The sequence below is a fragment of the Prorops nasuta genome, unplaced genomic scaffold, assembly GCF_024137725.1.
Source record: "Prorops nasuta isolate Cenicafe-Biocafe unplaced genomic scaffold, Cenicafe_Pnas_1.2 PNAS00008, whole genome shotgun sequence".
Lineage (NCBI taxonomy): Eukaryota > Metazoa > Arthropoda > Insecta > Hymenoptera > Bethylidae > Prorops > Prorops nasuta.
Genome location: NW_027116805.1, coordinates 9,030,001 through 9,051,388, shown reverse-complemented (window position 1 = coordinate 9,051,388; position 21,388 = coordinate 9,030,001). Strand labels below are relative to the sequence as shown.

The 21,388-nt window shown below is 40.5% G+C and overlaps 1 protein-coding gene across 1 annotated transcript in view; it reads right to left on the bottom strand.

Moving 5' to 3' along the window:
• Window positions 1-21,388, bottom strand: part of LOC136775333 (heterogeneous nuclear ribonucleoprotein L-like) — a 96,705-nt gene that overhangs the window by 41,837 nt on the left and 33,480 nt on the right. The window contains exons 4-5 of the mRNA XM_066730017.1: window positions 18,054-18,139; window positions 17,059-17,155 (exon numbers count right to left, since the gene is read on the bottom strand). Of these exons, the coding sequence (XP_066586114.1) occupies window positions 17,059-17,155; window positions 18,054-18,139 (183 nt within the window). The remainder of the gene's footprint in view (window positions 1-17,058; window positions 17,156-18,053; window positions 18,140-21,388) is intronic.

The following is a 21,388-nucleotide window of genomic DNA, read 5'->3' as shown; positions in this document are numbered from 1 at the left end:
TGGAAGAAAACGTGGCTGCATGGCGTTTAAGCCGAAAATGGAGGTTAAGCAGGAGCTCGAATCGACCCCCTTGGGAGGCGGGGGAGCATCTCTCTCGACCGTCCCAGCCACACGCGGATAAAGCTGTGTGGTGGTAAAAGGGATCGCGAGCGACAGGAGGCCGATTCGTCACTCGATCGCTCCATCTGCGCAACTAGCTTTTCCTCTCCTTCCTCATTTTTTTCATAAAAAGTCCAAGAGCTTACCGATCCAGTTCCACGAAATTACACTCTCAAAACCACAATATTCCTCTCTCTCTCTCTCTCTGCCCTCAAAATTTACTTTCAATTTACTTTCACCACTAATTCAATAAACTCCCTGCGCGGAGAAATAATTCGAGAGGCAAAAAGTTTTCACGATTAATAAATTCCTGACTTTCCAAATGATAAACGATGATTTATTTCACTTGCATAGCGAATATTTAATGCTCGTGTCGAACAGTCATTTATTTATGATGAAAGATTACCGAGGTTTCCAACTGTTTGTTTTACGGATTTTCATTGTAATCGCGAGAACTCGCGCTCTTATCGATTGAATTTATTTGGGAATGATTCCATGCGTATACATGGACAAGCTACGAGGAAATAGGCATTATTTTTAGAAGGTATAGGAAGATATATTCTGCACGCGTTTTATATATCGATGATTTTCTTTTGTAAAGATGCCTTTTAGCAGACAGCAGGATAAAGGTGATATTTATAGAGGTTAAGTACGCGGGCATCGAGGCAAGCAAGAAGAGAAGCACCGGCGGCCTATCCCCTATATAGGAGAGAGAGAGAGAGAGAGAGAGAGAGAGAGAGGAGCACTGGAATTTTAATTCGCGCGGCTACCCCAATCTGTCACCATATGCATTCAAATAACCAATCGATCTCTTCCGAATTGATTTACTTTCCAATCGTCTCTATAAGCAGGAGCTCCTCTCATCGCTTACAAAAGACGTTTCACGAGTGCGCGAGCGCGCGTGCCACGACATTGACAAATTTTGTATCTCTATATAGGTATATATACGTTCAATTATCATCGTTCAACGCGATACTCCATGCTCTCGTCCAATATAAGTTATCTCATCGAGAGGCAACTCTGATGGTAATTTTTCGGTAGAATAGTCGTAATTCTGTAGTAAAGCAAACGAGTGGTACCGTTTCACGAGACTCTTGAACAATGAAGGGGAACAATTCTGAAAGAGTTTCGACCATTATCGTGTACGTTCTACATGCACGACAATCTACTTTCATATTTAACTATCCATCTAGGCGGAAGGTAGCTGCGCAATCCTTTAGTATAATAGCTGTAACTATAACTCGGTTGTAATAAACAAACAGCTGGTGCCGTTTTACGAGGCTGCCGCAGCTTTACGACGAAATGGAAAAATTCTCGATATATAATTTCAACCATACTATATATATATATACGCATATCGTTCAACACGACAGTCATTTTCACGTTTAACGATTAATCATCTCCGCAGTGTGGAATATATCGCTTTAGATATATCAATCTTTTAATTTCTATACGCCAATATATTCAAGCTCTTTTACATGCAATAATTCTGCTGGAACCATTGTAGAATTATTGGTATGGCCGTTTCACGAGCCAGCTCTCATCTTGCCAAGCGCAAAATTCTTCTACAATTTCAAGCGTCTCATCGTTGCGAGCACGACGACACATGCAGATATATTTACTTTCATATTTAACCTTGCATTCGCATCTATATAAAGTTGAAGCAGAGCAGCAGCAGCTTTTATAGCGAAATCTTTGAAATTTCTATATGCGAATGTTAAAATGTTGTTTGATTTTTCAAATCATTCTGTTTGAAGAAGTATATATAGATGCAGGCAGCGAGAGCAGCTATACATATAGGAAAGGTGGGGCGCGGGCGCGGTTAACGAAAGAATTTTACCAAGTAAAGGAAAAGTTGGCTTATAAGGGAATGTTGAGTTTGCTCGATGAGTTATTGTGTACGGAAACCGAGTAGGCCTATATATATATATATATAACGCTATATTAGGCGCGGAGGTTTTCATTGGCCGGTTCATTCATAGCCTAAGCTCGTATATAGCTTAAATAGAAAGCGCGGCTTCTCGAATCGTCAATCGTCGCGTCGCGTCGCGTCGCGTCGGCCCTCTCGTTAACGGACAATATTTTCTATGGTTCAGTGGAATTTATCGTACCGTATACCGCACTTTCCTTTCCATTTTCCTTTACAACTCAGCGACAAATTGCCTCGGTAAAAGTGTGAAATTTGACAGCGATCGATCGTTAAACTTAATCGACCGCTGCAAAAATAATAAACCTTTTTACCTTCGTTTATTATTACCGAAAACCTTGCGACGTTTCTTCCTTCGCCGAATTGCCAAAGCTTTCTCCGATTTAAACAGAGAAAAAGAAACTCGCGAAGAATGGAATATTGAAAATGTGCAAACGAGTCAAATATGATTTTGCTGAATGGATAGGGGGGAGGAGGGTGTTGGACACACGGAAAGGAAAAATAAACTATTGCAAAAGCAATAAAGGCTCTGTGGAAGGAAGGAACCGCTCGCTCGCTCGCTCGCTCGCTCGCACGAGGCAAGGAATCGTGCGCGAATTAGTTTAAAAGCTGATAAAACAGCAAAGGAAAGATTCGTTTGTAATCCGGTTGAAAGGCCTGCAATCATGTAAATCTGATGCAGGATGGAATACTTTAGAAATATAGAGACTCGCGGGTGAAACACTCGAATCCATTTTAAAGCTGAGAGTGATTGGTCGCTGGGGGGGGGGGGGGGGGGGGGGGAGAGAATTTGGACGAGTGGCCGCAGCTTTTTATGCGCGCGTCGAGTCGATGAATTTTTCAGCAGCAGACTGCTGCAAGGAGGCATGGTTACGGCGATTCTCGAGTCGTAAGGCGAATTAAGGAACGCTTTCATAATCCATGCAACGCGATGGAAGGAGCAGAATTTTCAGCGCGTAGGAATTCGTGGCTCAAGGGTGGATTCTATTGTTTTCGAATGGACGGACGCCATTATAAGTCTGGCATGCAAAGCTCTGCCCAAGTGGACTGGGGAGGGGGAAAGGGCGAGAGAGTTCCATCACGTGCTAAATTCCATATGACAAACCACCGAGAGTCCCTGCGGGAATCGTCCCGCTTCTCCTCCTCCGACCCCTTAGAAACCACCAGAGCTGACCGCACACACAACCCACGATTATGCCCATGCACCAACCATTAAACCACCCGCCCTTTGATTCCTCATCCAAATCTCCCGCAACGACGACCAACTGCACCTGTACACACACCAATACCTTCTTTCTTCCTTTTTCACCAGCCAGAAATTTCAAATCCTTTCCTTGCACGAACCATAAAAAAAAAAAAAAAAAACAAAAAGTCATGTATACAGAATTCGCTGTATGAAAGTTAAAAGATGTCACGTGGAGAATAAAGGATGAAATCGTTGCGCTATCGAGGTATAGATTTGGTCGAATAAAGTAGACGAAGGTAGGTCAAATGGAAGGTGTATACTATATAGCGTTGAAAGGCAGAGCCTCGCACGGTCGGATGTTCGGGTAAAAAGGGTTTAAAGACAGAAAGAGTTTTTGGCAGACATAAAAAGAGGAGAGGAGGGTCGAGGGAAAAGAAAATCAAAAGGACACAGCTTGAAATATATTCGTGGACGTAACTGGTTTTATAATTGTTCAGCATGTGGGCATTTGCAGAAAAAATATGGCAGAGGAGTCGGATCGCAGGTGAGTATTTCTTTCATTTTCCTCTTTCTCTCTTTTTTCAAATGTTCCGTGCTAAAACACGTGATCCATTAGTCGAATGGCTCTGGTCCGAAAATAGTCAATGCCGAGTCGCGCTCTGTGCATCGCATGTACACTCTGGGAAATCGAATCGTTCCAAAATGTAAACACAATTTAAAGGTGCATTAGTTAGCTGGTGGACAAGACTTTTCCACATTGTGCAGCCTACCAGGCCTAGCACCGAGTCCCAAGCAATAAACAGAGGGCAATAAACCGACCGAAAATGACTAACCCTTATATACCTGTACTCGAATGATCAATCAAAAATTCTAATTTTAATATTATTAATTAAACATTTTTAAAACTGTTATCAATACATTGCTTTTATTTTTAAGTTGAGAATGACCCCAAACACGAGGCTAATCGGACGATTATTTCTGTATTACATTTATCTTGCAGTTCTCAAATTATTTAATTTTAATAAAACTTTTCTTTTGAATAATTTAGATAGGAATTTAAAGTATTTACACATATCTTTAATTACATATATATTTAAATGAAATAAATATTTATTCATCATTTAATAATATTTTTATACATAATTTATTTTTCGCTCTTTCTTAAAGGTTGCAAAAATTCCTATTTCCTTAGATATCGTATTAACTCTGATAACTGTTAATCGATCCTTTCTGCTATATTGTTTTATATATATATTTAAATTTATCAAATTACAGATATACAAAATAAAATATAGTTTCATTAGAATTTAATAAAATATGAACTACAGGATACACATAATACAGAAATAATCGTCCGATTAGCCTCGTGTTTCGGCTCATTCTCATCTTAAAAAGAAAAGCAATGTATTAATAACAGTTTTAAGAATATTTAATTAATAATATTAAAATTAGAATTTTTGATTGATCATTCGAGTAAAGGTATATAAGGGTTAGTCACTTTCGATCGGTTTATTGCCCTCTGTTTATTGCTTGGGACTCGGTGCTAGGCCAGGTAGGCTGCGCAATGTAGAAAAGTCTTGTCCACTAGCTAACTAAGCCACCTTTAAATTGTGTTTACATTTTGGAACGATTCGATTTCCTAGAGTGTACATACGCGCGCTACTGGGAAATGTCGGGGATAATGCCGTGGGACGTGCAACGTGACGCTGCAATAATGTATATGTACGCCTGCACCCTCGTCCCATGCACCCCCTTTCACTCCTGAAAAGCCCAGGTCACGCGCGCGCGACACCAAGAGATTTTCTGCGTCGGCCAGCTGAATCCGATAAAATGCAGCCGGCCAATTAAAAGCGGAGAGAGAACCATACGGCTCCTTTTTTGCCAAATACATTATAACCTCTCGTTTTATCTCTCTTCAAGCCCGACCCGATTATGCATATATATGTATATAACCGATCAATCTTTACTCCGAACCCCCTCCGTGCCGAACATCATCGCGGAGAGACAAAGAAACAACACTTTGATTTTTTCTTTTCTCCTGTAGCTCGACCAATCAGGGGGAGCAGTGGGCGAATATCTCGTCGAGTATTAGTCATTCTGCGAGAAAAGTGTAAATACATATACATAAGGACTGCTGCTTTGTTCAGAAGAAAAGGTAGAAGCGAGTTTTTCGCAAGAAAACGCTTATCGCGGGGAAGCGAAAGGTGCGGTAAATGGAAAAGCGCAGCTGACGAGTGACGCTGCTTTTAATATCGGCGGAACTGTCGCATTTGTTATTTGAAATGGTCGACGACATCTCGGGCCCGTCAGAAGCGCACGTGCACTTCCGCACCGGATGTGGCACTCCTCGTTGCAAAATTCGCCAATTGTCCCGTAACACCGTGCGAGCGCGCGCGTTTCGCATCAGAGCCAAAGCTCTCCACGCACTCGGCCCCATAATCATCGGTTGCCTCTCTTGAATTCGAGTCAGTGCCAAATCGCACACACGCGCCTAATTCTGCCCCATTGTCCGCAATCGGAAAATTAGACACGTAGTCGAGTCCAGCATGAGCGAAGAATTCATTATTAAATTGGATATATATATATATATATAGAATTTGTCTGGATTTTCGTCGAGAGTGCGAAATTCGCTTGTTATTGCTGCAGGGAGAAGCTGGCAGTGGCAGGAAGTCGGTGTTTGGCAAAACAAACGGATTTACGAGTTGCAAATATATAGCGATGCCCTGTGCAAACTTTCCTTCCCGCTGCATGAGATTTCCATAATAACGATGTATACGCTGGGTTTGCGTGCGTGTCCAGCGGCAATTCGGCGTGGTTGGAGCGTGCAAATTTCCTGCCGATAAAAACACTTGACGAGGGACAACTTTTCCTCGCCAGCGGAAAAAATCTGCCAAGTTTTTTGCGTCTATACGAGTTGTGGTCGCTTCTTCGGCGGAGTGCTTTTATCGTCAAAGTGTATACGAGGAGCTTTGGAAGTTCCATTGGCAGGTGTAGAGCAGTTCTGCGTGCAGGGGATGCAACAAAATCGAGTTACACGTCGCGCACGATAATGACGGAACAAAAGCGACCTACCACGTGCTTGGAATGGAGAGAGAGAGAGAGAGGACGAAGATTCAAAACTGACGAAACTTGAGAAATTGTCAGTGTCCAAACATTCCGCCAACTCGATATAAAATTTCCTTGCGACAAATATATAAATCCACTGTTTGCTCGAAAATAACAAATGTCATCTCTCGCCGACATTTCTTTATGAGGGCTTTCTATAGGAATTATTATTATAGGAGGAAATAAAAATGGACAGATTTATGTACCTATATAGATATAATCAATCGTATATAGCGGTGCTTGCCGCGTACCTATACGAGTCTCGCAGGGAGATCGGCAGAGGAATGGTTAAATTTAATCCAGCAAGTTCAATAAGTTTAGCTACCAAGTAAATAAGATTGTAGCGTATCTCCTGAAATAAGGCTTGTCGCTTCAACGAGAAACAATGGACAAGTGCAATCGGATTTTTCCTATCATCCCCACACCTGTAGCTCGCTATACCCTTGTACATATAAAACATTAGCTTTTTAACGCGCATCGGTGCCACCGCAGGAGTCAATTCCAAATTATATTCCACGCAGAAGCGAATGTTCTATACTTTATTTGCTTTATTATCAATTAAAGTGACGCGCGAAGATTATATAGTTGAGAGAAAATGAAACTTGGTAAAATAAAAGGGTGTAAAATTGGAGCTTTAAGGTTTCGTGAAACGTGATAGGCACTTGCACGGTTAATAACCCAAATGCTATAAAAGAAAAAGCTATATTTAAAGAGAAGGTTGATGATAATCGCACAACGCGAGGAAAATCATGATGGAATTTATGTTATACTATTAAGAAGCGAGAGACGAGGTGGGGGCGGGGGAGGAGGAGTAGGAGAGAAAAAATTCTCTTGGTTATATCTATATAGGAATCCGAATGGAAGATTCAGCATGAATGGATTTTATTTTGCGAAATGTCGTAGTATATGGCAACGGGACAAGATCGGCCTTGTTTTCGCCAAGCTTTAGTTTCGGTGGGGTATTCAAGGGGCTACAAAGAACTCGTTATATGTATAGCGCGAGTCTTGCACGATGTTACTTTCCAGGCTGTGGGGGGAGTTGTGGGAGCGGGGAGCGTCGACGAACAATGGCTCGCGTCTGCCTATTCCAGCGGCCCTCCCCCGTCGCGCACGGAGAGGTGCAACAAAGACCACCGGGAGAGCAGGGGGTGGTGCCCCCCCCCCCCCCCCCACCCCCACGCGAGTCCCGCACCACTCTCAGGGAACACCGAGCGAGACAGAATGCTTCGTGTCTCCTCCGCACTCTCGATACCAACAACCCTCCTGAAAACATTCACCAAACATCCGCAGGCTGCTACATTCCTCCTCCTCCCCCCCCCCCCCCTAATATCCGCCAGTCAAACGAGAGAAGATTCGGGGGAAAATTGTTCAAAAACTACGATACTTATCGTTCCCGATGAAACATTAAAATTAATGGTAAAATAAAAAAGAACAAAAAAATCACTTTACTTTCCACTTTTTTTTTCTTTGAAATTTAGAAAGATTTTGTTTTTCATTAGTTCGTCGCGAGGGACCGTCAGTCTCTCTCTCTCTCTCTCTTGGGGGCTTTTTTCATGCAGGTTAGAAGTAACGTACGTCGTTGCGGGGCAACAGGTATTTAAATGAAGTTGGGGAGGTATCGAGATGCCCTGCAAGGAGAAAAGTTGAAGAGGGGGGGGGTTAAAAAGGAGTAGAGACTCTCGAGGAGCAGCCGAGTGGCTGGGCTCCCCTCCACACCCCTCCTTCAGCCAGCGATCGCTCGATATTTACGTGATTCGCCTGGTAATCGAGTCTGGACCTTCCATACTCCAGCTGGGAAAATACGGAAACGTGTCTGGGAAAGCTGAAGGTGCGACGCTGAAATTTCAAAGTGCTGGCGCGAACAGACGAGATAAGGAAACGAGTGGCTCAGTGGAGAAAAATGATCGACATGTTGAAAATGTTACTCGAGAGAGAAAAATGTGTGGTACGCGCCAAAAGAAAGAAGACATTGCGACGAATGAATGGGAGGGAATATAAGGGGAAAAAAAGTTGAGAGAGGAGGCGAATTGAAGGAAAATACTGTAGGAACATGGGAGGGGGGGGGGGGGCAATTCAGGATAAACAGCGCGATCGGAGCATGAAACAGCGATACGAGGCAGAGCGGCGAGGCTTCTCGGAAATGTGGCAAGAAAAAGCAAAACAAAAGCTCGACCGAGAGACGAATCTGCGGGAATCCAATGTAAACAAATGCGACGAATGAGAAAATCGCAACAAAGTTTCGGTGTAAAAGAGGAGAGCGTTCGTCGTTCCAGGCTGCGAGATAAATAGGCAGGGAGAAAAAAGCAAGTTTTTTAACATACGCGCGCGCACACACACACACACACACACATGCAGGCAGAAAGAAAGGTTTTAAAATAAAAATCGTCCCGTTAGCGTCAAGTATCCGTCCTGTTTCGAGCAACGAAGCAATCGAGTTATCTGGCCATTACAGCCGTTTAAATAAACATGGATAAAGTCAACTCTCTTATCTCTTCAGCTGTTCCTATACTAGACATATATGTGTGCTTATACTCCATGCTGGCTAAGCCAGGGCTTTCCGTGTGTGAGAAGGACTATATCTAATAATCCTTTTCGTAATTAAGCTTCCCCCCCCCCCCCCTCTACCCCCCTCACCACACTGCCGTCCATTTTATCCAAAGACCTTAAATCGCCTACCTTTCGTCAAATTATTACCAAATTAACCCTTTTCCATAATTCAACCTTCGCTCGAACTTGACGAATTGTCACGAGCGATAAAATAAACATCTCTCTCTCTCTCTCTCTCTCTCTCTCAGTCACATCTTCCAAGCTTCCATCATTTTATACAGCTACAATCATCATTCGCGTAAACTTTAACGAACCACCCAGAATTTGAAAAAAAAAAAAAAAAAAAAAAAAAAAAAGTGCTTTCTTCCCCCTACTTTACTCCTCCTCCCCAGCCTTACAATGGCCAATTTTCGAGCTGGCAGAAATTTTATTGGGGAATTTCAAAATTTACGCGCGACTCGTAAAACTTTCGAGGGTGCGGTCGTCGCACGTACACACAAGGCCGTTTTCCATCAGTGTGTGCGTAGACTCCGCGAAGAGGTTGAAAGCTTGAAATTGCACGGATATGTGTGTCGTCGACTAGAATTTCCGAGGAGATTCGTATATAGGGGCCGGAAGCGGCCTTGCGCGTTGTAATTAAAACTTACGGGGATGAATCGAGCTTTTTCATCCTCTTGCCTCCTCCTCCCCCACAAGCCGGCTCGCTCGACGCGTTTAGAATAAAATTTGATTTACCCTTTGGAAATTTGACAAATTGCACTTGGCCAATTTCGCGTCAGCTCATTTACCAAGAATTTCCATGGTCCAACCGTGTCCTCCCTCCTCCACCGCTCTAATTATAATTTCACTGAAAAAACTCTCGGACGCTAAAAATATTGCACTCGTTTGAATGATTCATCCGCAAGTATATATAACGACGTTTCTCTTACCGATCCTCCCCTCTCATAATTTTTTAAACGCTTCTCCAACTTTCGGCTAAATATTTTCCTCGTCGATTCTTTCGTATTAAACACTGGATAATGAGAAATTCATATTTACATTATTGTTTGATGAAAATTTCTTAAGAAAGAATTTGGAAGGTATAGTGTGTAGAGTTTTGATTAGAGGAGAGAGAGAGAGACAATTTCTCGTATGACATTGCAGAATGGCATGCAGTCATCTATATATATATATATATATACGTAGGCAGAGCCGAGAGACTTTGAAGCGTAGAGCGGGAAACTCGTAATACGCGCTATAATTGAAAGTTAACGCGAACATATTGCACACCTGGCAATTAATAGTCGGCCAATTTTCCGGGGGAAAAAGTAAACATTGATAAAGCCCATCTTGTAATTAGGATCGATAAATTGCACTTTAACTAAAAGCAAATTATTCTCCGTTATTTCCAATTTAGCCCCATCAACTCTCTCAATTATTTAGCAATTTATTCTTATCCGCATTTGCGTTCTTCCATGGCGTGCATATATCAGGCATTTTCCTCCCACCCCAATGAATTTTCATTCGGTTAATTTTTTCAACGCTCTAAAAGCCTGTAAACCGCGGAGTCGTAACGCACCAAACACTTTCAATTAAAAAATACAATCGTGTAGGTAGAATTTCTGCTTTGCTTCGCTCGCTCGACGCTTCTTCGTTATATCCATAGCTATTACTTTGCATTTTCGCCTTACGAGAGTATTCGTTTCAGCTTGCTCGGTGCAGCCTGCACTCTTCCACATGCGCATGTATGTATGGTCCATAAGGACGATCAATGGCAAACTAATCTTCTCGCTTGGCGATGATCGATCGATCGATCGGTGTGTCGAATTTTCCATTTTCCCGTGCGCAATATTAGTCTGAATTGAATGATAAAATAGAGGAGGGGAGGGAAGGGGGGCTGCTGCTGGATAAAAATCTCCGTGTAATCCAACATTGATTTACCAGTGTATCACAATGGCCTACCGTTTTAATAAAATTTTATTATTAACGACGTAGGGCAGCAGCGCGTATGTACAGCACCGCACTTGTGCGGAAAATCCATTTCTCCTTTTGTCCATGTAAATAAAGCGTGCATGCAGACGATCCCACGTGATATTAGGAGCGAAACGAGAAAAATACCAGGGGAAGCCTTACGAGAAATACCACCGAGAGAAGCCAACTAAAATTAATTAATCACCGCGCGAGCAAACAAAATTAAGCTCTGAGATATCGCAAGAAAAAATCGATAAAAAATTCATGTGGAAAAATAAGTAGGAAAAACATGCGGTAACGCTTCATTTATTTCCTTTCTAAGAGGAGGCTTTGCTCCTACAGGTCCTACACCTCCTCTCCTGCATGGGTATAATACAACAATTGGATTATCACTCGTGGCAGAAAAATGTTTTATTTTCCGCAGATGGAAATGGTGGCGGCTTGGGGCAAAAAGAGAAAGAGAGAAAGAAAAAGTGTGTGTGTGTGTGTGTGAAAGGAGGGGGTGCACTCCATTTCCTCACGTGGCCGCCAATACCTGCATGCACGAGGCTTTCGGAGGGATGGGTAAAGAGCGTCCAAATGGCTCGGCGCGATGTACTAATTGAAGATGCGAGATAAAGACGAGCGAGAGAGAGAGAGAGAGAGAGAAGCCTCTCTCTTATCTCACAGCTCTATACCTCTACTACTGAGACAGACAATTTTCTCCATTTTTCACGCCACCTATATGTACCGTAAGAAGATTTTCCATCGTTAAAAATGATATTACGCGACTCGCCTATAATAAATGATTTTTTCGTTATTTTCGCAAAAGCAATGGAAGGAAGGGAGGAAGGGACGTAAGAATTACGAAACTATAGCAGTAGTTTTCCTCGTAAAGCCCTTTAATCCAGGGCCATCGTGATACAGTTATGTGCAAAGGGCTAATTGGACGACTAGATTTACGAAAGCTCCTTCGTTAATTGGGATTTACTTTAAAGGACGATAATCATTTTGGTAATTATGGAAAATGCTTTGAAAAGCTCGAGTTGCTCTATCGAATTTCCAGCTGATTCGTCATAATTCCTCCATTTATCTTCAACAGCCCGAATTTCTCTTTTTACCTCCATGCAAATGGACAAAATTACAATAATCAAACGATTTATCGTATATATGGAAAAAAAAAGGATGGATTTTTTAAATGAAATTTTTTTATTCCCTTCGACCTCGTTCCTAAGGTATACTATATATAATAATGGAAGAATTTACGTAGATTGTCAGGCTTAAGGGGCCCGTGTATGTACCGCAGTTATATATACGAGACTCGTATAATTTTCTTGTTTCCATTGTTAACCCCTCCCGGTTCCTCGTGCGAAGGGAGGGAGGAGGGGGGGGGGGGGGGGGTGGAGGGGCGAAAGCTGCGCGGTAGATCCAACCGATTCTGACACTTGGCACTCGTCTCGATGGATTTTCCTGCAGTGTCTCTCGCCTCGTTTGAATTGCAAATTTTCCTTAGGCTGAATTTTCATATGGTATACAGTGAGAAGCAAGCGCGTCACATGGCCATGCAAGATTCCTAATTAAAACTCGGTCAAGTTTTAGCAAGGAGAGTGAATCGACGCTCCAGCTTCTTTCCCGCAAGCAATAATATCCAACGAGACCACGTTACAATTTTTATCTCTCTCTCTCGTTTTTCTTTCAATCGAGTCGTGCTCGTCACGAGAATTTCACCGTCCGTCAGCCAGGATGCAATTTGTCCAACTCCATTTTTTTTCACTTCAAATTTTAGCCATTTCGATAAAAGAAGAAAAAAAAAATGCAACAGCTCGGCGTATAAGTTTTGATCTATGCGCTTTTAGAGTGAGCTGTTTCGTTTATCCGGATAGAATTTATCTCTCAATTTTTATCAAAACATTTTTAATAACTCCCTCTTTTTTTGTATTTTTCGAAAATTTCCTCGTTAATCGAGACGATATTTATACCTTTCCATTATTTTCTCTTCGAGCATTACCTCGATGAAAAAATTGCAATGATTCTCTTTTGCTTTTTTTTTTGTCTGCTTCGCAAGCTCTGATTTGTTTTTTCGTTTACCACGCGCGAAAGAGAGCGAATTGTTCTCTATCTCTCTCTCTCTTCCTCTCCATGATTAATTTTAACGTTACTTGAATCCCAGGGAGATGAACTTTTAAAAAAGCTGGTCCTGCCAGATAAAAGTGCTGCAGGGTGGTAGAGAAACTTTGCTTCCACTTCATTTCACTTACTTCTTTTTCGAGTTTGCTGAAAAAGTTGTGATTTAAAAAGCCCGAAGGACGTCCCGTCGATGGCACAGCGGATGAAACTCACACGATAATCGTTAACGATTGTTTTCCTGTTAACGCAGCTCAAACCAAACCTTTCTTCCTGAAGCAGCTACGGGAAACCCCTTCCAGCTATTCCAATTTAAACAAAAGAAAAACACGAAGCTAATGAGCGATATATAGTTAACTCTCTACGCGGTTGCTCTACATGTGTTATCATACACACGTACACTGATTTCATTCGTAGCAAGTTTTAACTGTCGATGGGAAAAATGATAAAATAAACAATAAATAGATGAAAAATGTTCGAAAATTGAATAATGTTATTCCATTATTATATTGTTTCAAATTATAACCGTAGATTCAATTTGTTTTTAATTAAAACAAGACGAAAGAAGATTACAAAATATACTAAAAATACATGGAAAATGATCTAAAGTTGAGTCACATTCTCTCTCTCTCTCTCTCTCTCTCTCTCTCTCTCTCTCTCTCTCGTTATATTCCTCCAAACTATACCCGCGTCGATTCAATCTCTGTTTAATAATGATTCGATAGGAAAAAGATATAATATACAAAAGATAAATGGGAAATTTAATGTACTTAAATCTCATTGCTCCCCGTTATTATATATTATTTTCTTGCCAATTATATCTGTCGATTCAATTCGTGGATAACTTATTTATTCATCTATTCATTTATATTATTCGTGTATGTAGAGAAATATTAACATGTAATAAATAAATGGAAAGAAGAATGAACGCGTGGGGAAAATTTCATTGCTATGAATATATTATTCCAAACTATATCCATCGACTGAATTATAGATTTGAAAAGGAACTTTCAATAGGAGAAACTAATAAAGTAGGAGTGAATAAATGGAAAATGGAGGGTTGTATTAGGAAGCTATAGAGTGATTACGGAAGAGCGTGAAAAGTTGGTAAACTCGTTTTAGGGGATGGATTAGGGATATGGAAGCGTAAGTTGGTTGAATTTGAAGGTGGAAGGGGGAAGGCTTAGAAACGCGAGAACTTTAATCCGGGAGGAGGAAGCTTCGCGGCTCTCTCTCTCTCTCTCCAACGTCCATCGGTCAGCTTTTATTTTCACCCGTGTCTATATAGATATGTCTAGCAACGATCGGCCACACACTTACACTTTTACATGCACCAATCGACGTACCGTCCGATGTGTCTGTGTGTGTGATTCCGGCTATAATCCGATTAGCAGCTACAAACGATCTCGATAACAACGTGTCTGCCAATTGATACTACCCAATACACACGTACACATTTCGATGAAAAACTCAACGAACAAAATTATTCTCGCTCTCGTCTTCCCATGCACGTAAGAAGAATGTATTTCGCTAAAATCATTCGAGAGCATGGACGTAAAAATTCATTCATCCTTTATGAAATGTATCACCATTTTGCACAAAATCTTTCTCCATCCAAATGGAAAATGCTACATTCGTATCTCGATCTTGTGTGTACAAAGACAAATGAAATTCAATTAAATTATATCTTTAGAGTATTATTATTATTATTATATAAGTAGTATAGAGAGTAAAAGAAAATTTCATCTCTCCTCGCAGCCATATTTCTCTTTGCAGATTAATTTGTAGCACGAGAAATTTTCTTATTTATTTAACAAGTTCCAGTGGTTCTTATTGGGAAGATTCACGATGCAATCTTGGGAGTTGCTTCACGGTTGATCTTGGGAGAGTAAATAAAAGTAGATGGTTATAATTTTAGGAATCGCAGTCCGCGGAGACTTCATTTGGCAAATATTACAAGGAAGGAAGAACGATAGGCACGAGGTCGAGTTTTACAAAGTGTCGGAACGTGCCTTAGCAAGAGCATTGTGGTGTGCATTGGAGGGAGGGGTATAGGCGCGAATTTATTCGACAGAGACCGCCCGTTATCCCGGAAATTGAACCTGCACTCTCGATGCATTATCGATGGTAAACGTTGTTCGCCATGGCCTGGGGCCCCTGACCATCCATCCGTCAAATTTTCCCATCCAAACTAAATTCATCGGATGAATCATGTTTCAAAGTCCCCCCCACCTCGCTCAAAACATTCTTATACAACATCCTTCCTTTCCCTTCCTTCTTCTCTTTGCAAATCAGCAAATTTCGAGCCTCCAAGCTCATTCGTTTCCTTCAGAACGTTAATAATAATGTATATGTTGTGCTTGCGATGAAGAATGATCGAAAAGTGAATTTGCTTGGCTAGAATGATTTATGGAACGGTAATGAGCGAGACGACATTTTCTGCTTGGCTCGCTTCCAAATTCACTCTGCTGCCACATTGTTATTTTCTATAACGGGACATTATCAAGAAATTATTCGCGGTTAATTGGCATCTTTTTTTCGCCTCCTGTGTATACAATAATTATTATATATATTTATATACTCGTTCCAGTATGATTTTCTACAAGAGAGAGAGAGAGAGAGAGAGAGAGAGAGAGAGAGAGAGATTACGAAGAAATGATTGACCGCGAGATGCCGAAGGATCCTCGTTCGGTTTCGCTGTATAGAATAATGATAAGGCTAATACTCGTATATATAAAAATAGCAATAAAAAAATTAAGTGGAAGAAAAAATGGTGCAAAGGCGAAATCACGAGAAAATTTCATTAAAATATCCATCGAGCAATTTGTCGTCGGCACAAATCCATTAGAATTTAGTTGGAGAGAGTAATTTTACGTAATTGGTAGTTTGGCTTAAACTTTTCATTCGAGAAGATGAGAAACAATTTGACGCGAGAGTTTAAAAAAAAATAAATAAATAACAATGTGTATATAAGAAGAGAAAGGATGGGGTGGGGGGACTATACCTTTGCCATGTACATATACTACATAGAGTATGATAATATAGAGTGTATAAATAAATAATGTTATCTTAGGAGAGGGGAAGGGTACGCGGGACTCGTGAGTTTTTCTCGGTGTAAGAATTTGTGGTTTGGCATTATAAAGTATTCATTGGGCAAGTTTTCGTTTGTGCATAATGTAGCGAAGGAGAAAGAGATGCAGTTACCTAGGTATAAGGAACAAGTTTGGCAAGTCTCGCTATTGGCCATTGAAATTTTACAAGTGGGATGATGCTTCACTAGCCACGCCTAGAGCACCCACTTTGACTACCGTCGCCTCCGTAGTGTCCGTGGGATATCCTCTCTATATTTCGACTCTCTCTCTCTCTCTCATTTTTCGCATCGTTTAATAGCGAAATTTCTTGCGGCAAATTATGAAAAACACGCTTGGGAAATTGTTACATCTTTCAAGAAATTCAATCTCGGCAAAAGTGCTCTGCTACTTGAGCATTCTGCCTTAACATATTTGCATGGCAGCTACCTCGCAAACATTCATTTTCAAATGGTTAAAAAAGTTGAAATTAAATATAGAATTCTTACTATGGAGCAAAGAGTTTTATTTCAATTATCACATTTCTATTTACCAGAGCTACATTTGTAAATTTCGTCTAATGTGATTAAATCTTGATGTATTATAGGTATAACAAGTTTTGCCAGTGGATATTTAACGAAATAAATTTCTGTTTGCAAGAATTAGTGTAATTTTGTCATTGGCGTTAAAAGTACCGGGGCTGAAATTTTAATTCAACACCATTTTTTGTCGAATGTTTGCTCTCTCACTTACCAGGTACATGCACGCGTTTCGTACATTTCATTTTAGAAGAATTATTTGAAATAATGGTGTTTTTTGGAGAAATGTGTTAGCAGAATTTTTCTCTACATTCATAATAAAAGATTATGTGCTTTTGATGTAACAACTTTTATAAACGCAGCACGATTCTTCTTTTCTTTCAATTTAATGCTTCTAAAAGAAAAGCAGATTTTAACCCAATTACAATTGTAAATGGAGAGTAACTGTATTATAAATAAAATAAATTTGCACCAATGGAGAAATTGACGTACACGAGCAAGTTGAGATAAATAATTGAGCTAAGAGAAACTTACCTTTGCGAAGTCAATTTTCAGTGTACAGCATCCTGAATAAATATCTGCCCCGTGTAAAGTTTCCTTCGCCCTGGTTGCTGATTCCACAGAGTCAAACGTAATTATCGAAATCTTTGTTAAGGACTCATATATATATATATATATATATATATATATATACAGCAAAGCAAAAGAAAACTTGGCACGTGCGCGCGCGCACATCCAAGATAATCCTCCCTCCACAAATTTAGCCTTATAAAATTAAAAACAAACATTCTTACTTGTGTCCGATAGACTCGATAATTTAAAAACTTTAAAGTTAAGTCAAGTCGTACTTGCGTGAAGCTGTATATGTATACCTAGACTAAAACCAAACTTGTAATCTTTCTTTCATTAAAACAAAGAAATCCCTCGATAATTATAGCTATGGAAAATAATTGTTCAAATTGAATATTTATTGGTAAAACGTGTTAAAAAGGAGGAGGGAAAAATTCAACAGCTACTTTAGTCATATGCAAGGATCAACCCGGGAGGATCAACTTTTTCTTTAACAAACTCTGGTTTTTAGAAAAAAAAAGAAAGAAGAAAAAATATATAGAGGAGGATTCACAAGGCGCGCGTCGTGTATTTATTTCGTTGCGGAAGCTTCTCGTTTGCTGGAAACTTTTCGTGCAGGTAGAAAAAAAAAGTTTTCAAATCTTATCACGTGATTCGGGCAAGTCCGGAGAGGTAAAATGACACAAGAGGGTGGGGGGTAAGAGAAAAGAGTGGAACAGCGTTGTATCTTAAATCGCAAAAAGGAAGTGGAGATTCTCGCTGATCCTGGTCATACATCTTCATTACTTTTGAAGGTTCGAGTGGAGGGGGGGGAGAACAAGGAAAGAGGGAAATGTGTGGGTGGTGGGGAAGAAGAGTAAAGTTTTGCACTTTCTTGGGGAGATTCGAGAGTTGATCCTCTGGCGGGCCGAGACGGGACGAGAGGCTTTCACGGAGATAAAGTGCATTGTAAAGGATATTCCACCATGGCCTGAACGCCGTTTTTCTTAAAGATAACGATGCGTTGTACCTGGCCGCTGGGCGCGCTGATCGTGTGCAACACTTCCTGCAACAGAAAACCAGTCGACCTTTTAGAAACATTTTAAAAACCTTCCATCCAACGAACAAATCCTTCTTTCATCTTTACATCGGCCAAAGGCGCGCTCTATACGTAAATAAAAAAAAAACAAACAAACAAAAAATGTGCAAAAGAGTTTTTACCCTTTCAGAACCTATACTATATAGTTTCTGTACAGTCGACGTGTAATAAATGACAAAATATATTCTCTTCTTGCTATTCTTGTCGAGTTGTTGGGGAAAATGAATTTTCATTCTCTCTTGCGATGCGACATTGATTTGTTCGATATGAGAGGATGAGATGAGGATTTAACATTTTTTTTGCTCGCGGTGATTTTCTGTGGGATTTTCAGAGGCGAGCACTGCTCAAACGGAAAGTGCGGATAATTAAGTTGGAGGGCTAGCGCGGGCACACACACATACACTCTGGCTATTATTATTGCAGTCGCGCATCAGTCCCGGGGCGAACCCTTTTCAGTTTGGCACCGCCAATTGCTTTTCTACGCGCAAAAGAAATCTTTTCATCTTTCGTCGAGCTCGCTCGCTCCTTGTCGCGTGTTTCACCTTTCCCTGCAACAGAGAGAGAGAGAGAGAGAGAGAGAGAATTTTATCACTCTCTCCCTCCCTTGTAAACTCTCCGTTGTTTCTAAGCACTCTTGTTCATTCGTTGGTTATTGTCTTTTTCTCCATCCCTTTCATTAAAATTTCCTTGCACGATGCACATAATTGTCATACGCTTTGCATTCGTGTCATGGTTGTTGTCAAAGCGTGCTTTATGATCCATTTACCCCCCTTGAACATGCAACTCTTCTCTTTCCATCTCTAGCTCAAACTATGGAATGCCGTGTTTCTTATTACGCAGCTCTCTCGAAATATTCAAGCGCGTCCAATAATTCCGCGAGTTACAGAACATTTTCACGTTTCATCATATACTCCGTACTTAATTACACGACCTACTAATGATTTACTCCTTTCTATTCATTTTTATGCCGATTGAAACATTCGTTTCATTGGATCCAAAGGAAAATGGATTTTAAATTCCAGCAGTATATATATAAATAAAGGGTTTCCCACGAACGATGACTATGCCAATACCATCGGGTAGGGGACAAAAATCCAAGTAAAAAAGTTGTAACAACTTATTTCCTAGCACTTTTGGTTAAAAAGTTGTTTGCAATTAAAGATTCTCGATTACCTGATAGAGAGCTGCATGTCTATTCTTAAAGAGGAAGATTGTGTTTAGGTCGCGCGCGTTATAAGGCCAAAAACGCCAAGATTCTGTGAATTAAAATAGTAAGAAAAGCACAAAGCCAAACACATTCACTTGAGCCTATTCGAGTGGTGTGTTTATGTTTTGATTGTTTTTATGGCGCTCGTAACTCGAAACTGCCGATCGACCTTCGACCACTTCAATTAGGCTCAAGTGGATGTTTGTTTTTCTGTCTTTCTTAGTATTTTCATTCACAGGATCTTGGCGTTTTTGGCCTTATAATGCGCGCGACCAAAACACAATCTTCCTCTTTAAGAATAGACATGCAGCTACCAGGTAATCGAGAATCTTTAATTGCAAACAACTTTTTAACCAAGGGAGCTAGGAAAAAAGTTGTTACAACTTTTTTACTTGGATTTTTGTCCACTATCCGATGGTATTGGCATGGCCATCGTTCGTGGGACACCCTGTATAGAAAGAGAGGGTGACCTACTACTCGATTCGAGGCTTAATCTCGGCCCAATCTCATTCGGCAAATACGGGCCAACGTGAAAAAGTGACGAAGCACCCCGCTATTACGATGCAATTTACTCCATCATACCCCTCCATCCACCTGCTAAAAGATGCTTGCAGGGGGTGCGGGAAGAAGAAGACACCTGAGCCAGCTGGGCCACCTGGCTGCAACGGCCCGTATTTCCCCAGAGGGCCATTTTCTCCACTCCTACTCCTCACCTTCCCCCCATCAGATTCTACCAAATGAAAATCTCACTCACCCTCCCCCTTTCCAACTGCATCCCTTAGAAAATACTCCCTAGCTGTATATACCTATACACCTCTTTCACCAATTAATTCATTCCATTTGTAAAATCACCTTCCCTCTCGTTTACCCAAGTGCTAATAAGATTTATTATGTTTGTAATTTCTGTGTGTTACGTTCATGTTTAATATTATATTAGAGAGAGAGAGAGAGAGAGAGAGAGAGAGAGAGAGAGAGCTTCTTTTACCAGTGGAGAAGAACATTGTTTTATTTTTTCCAATTCATTAATTATATCCGTGAAAGAATTTTTTTCTCTTCTCGTTTACGCAGCTGCGGTATAATATAGGATTTATATTTTTATCTGTGAAACATTACTCGTGAGATTTTGCAGTAGGAAGAGTGCATGGGAAAAGAAGAAGAAAAAGAAGGCTGATAATCGTTGGTTATAAGGTGGAAAAATTTGCAAGCAATTTTACAATTCCAGTCAATCCCGCGGGTATTTTTTAATTTATCGCTGGATAGAGTGGCCGGAACGAATTGAAAACAAGCCAGGGGCATCTTGCGGAAAATTTAATGGGGTCGAAATTGCATCTAGAATTTGCTACCGTGGCGGGGTTGGAGGGGTTGGTGGGCGGAGAGAGAAAACTCTTGTCTCTCTGGAAAATTCCCTTTCTTTTCTTCTTTCAATCTTTTATCCTTTTAAACGTTCGGTAAAATTTTCCCTTCCTCTGTTGAGAACCAGTGTCAAATTAGCACCTCAAATTTTAAAAATGGAAAAAAAGCAAACAGTTCTTGTAGCACCCGGACAAGCTCTACAGTTACTTGCTATTTTTCAAACAAGTTCTACAGATTGAACTCGAAAAAGTAGAGAAAAATTATTTGTGGTGCCAACTTGACATTCTCTACTATTCAAACGCTAATATCCTTTAAATTAAAAGTCCTATCGATAAAAACTATTAGACGTGATAATAGAACTTTTTGGGGTGCCATCAGAACTCTAGCTAAAAATGGAAAATTAAAGAAAAAAGTTTCTTTTTAATTTTCTAATTATTTTTTTAAATTTACAAAAAATGTTTTTTCTAATTTTCCATTTTTAACTAGAGTTCTGTTGGCACCCCAAAAAGTTCTATTACTATGTCTAATAGTTTTTATCGATAGAACTTTTAGTTTAAAAGATATTAGCGTTTGAATAGTAGAAAATGTCAAGTTGGCACCCGAAATAATGTTTTTCTACTTTTTCGAGTTCAGTCTGTAGAACTTTTTTGAAAAAT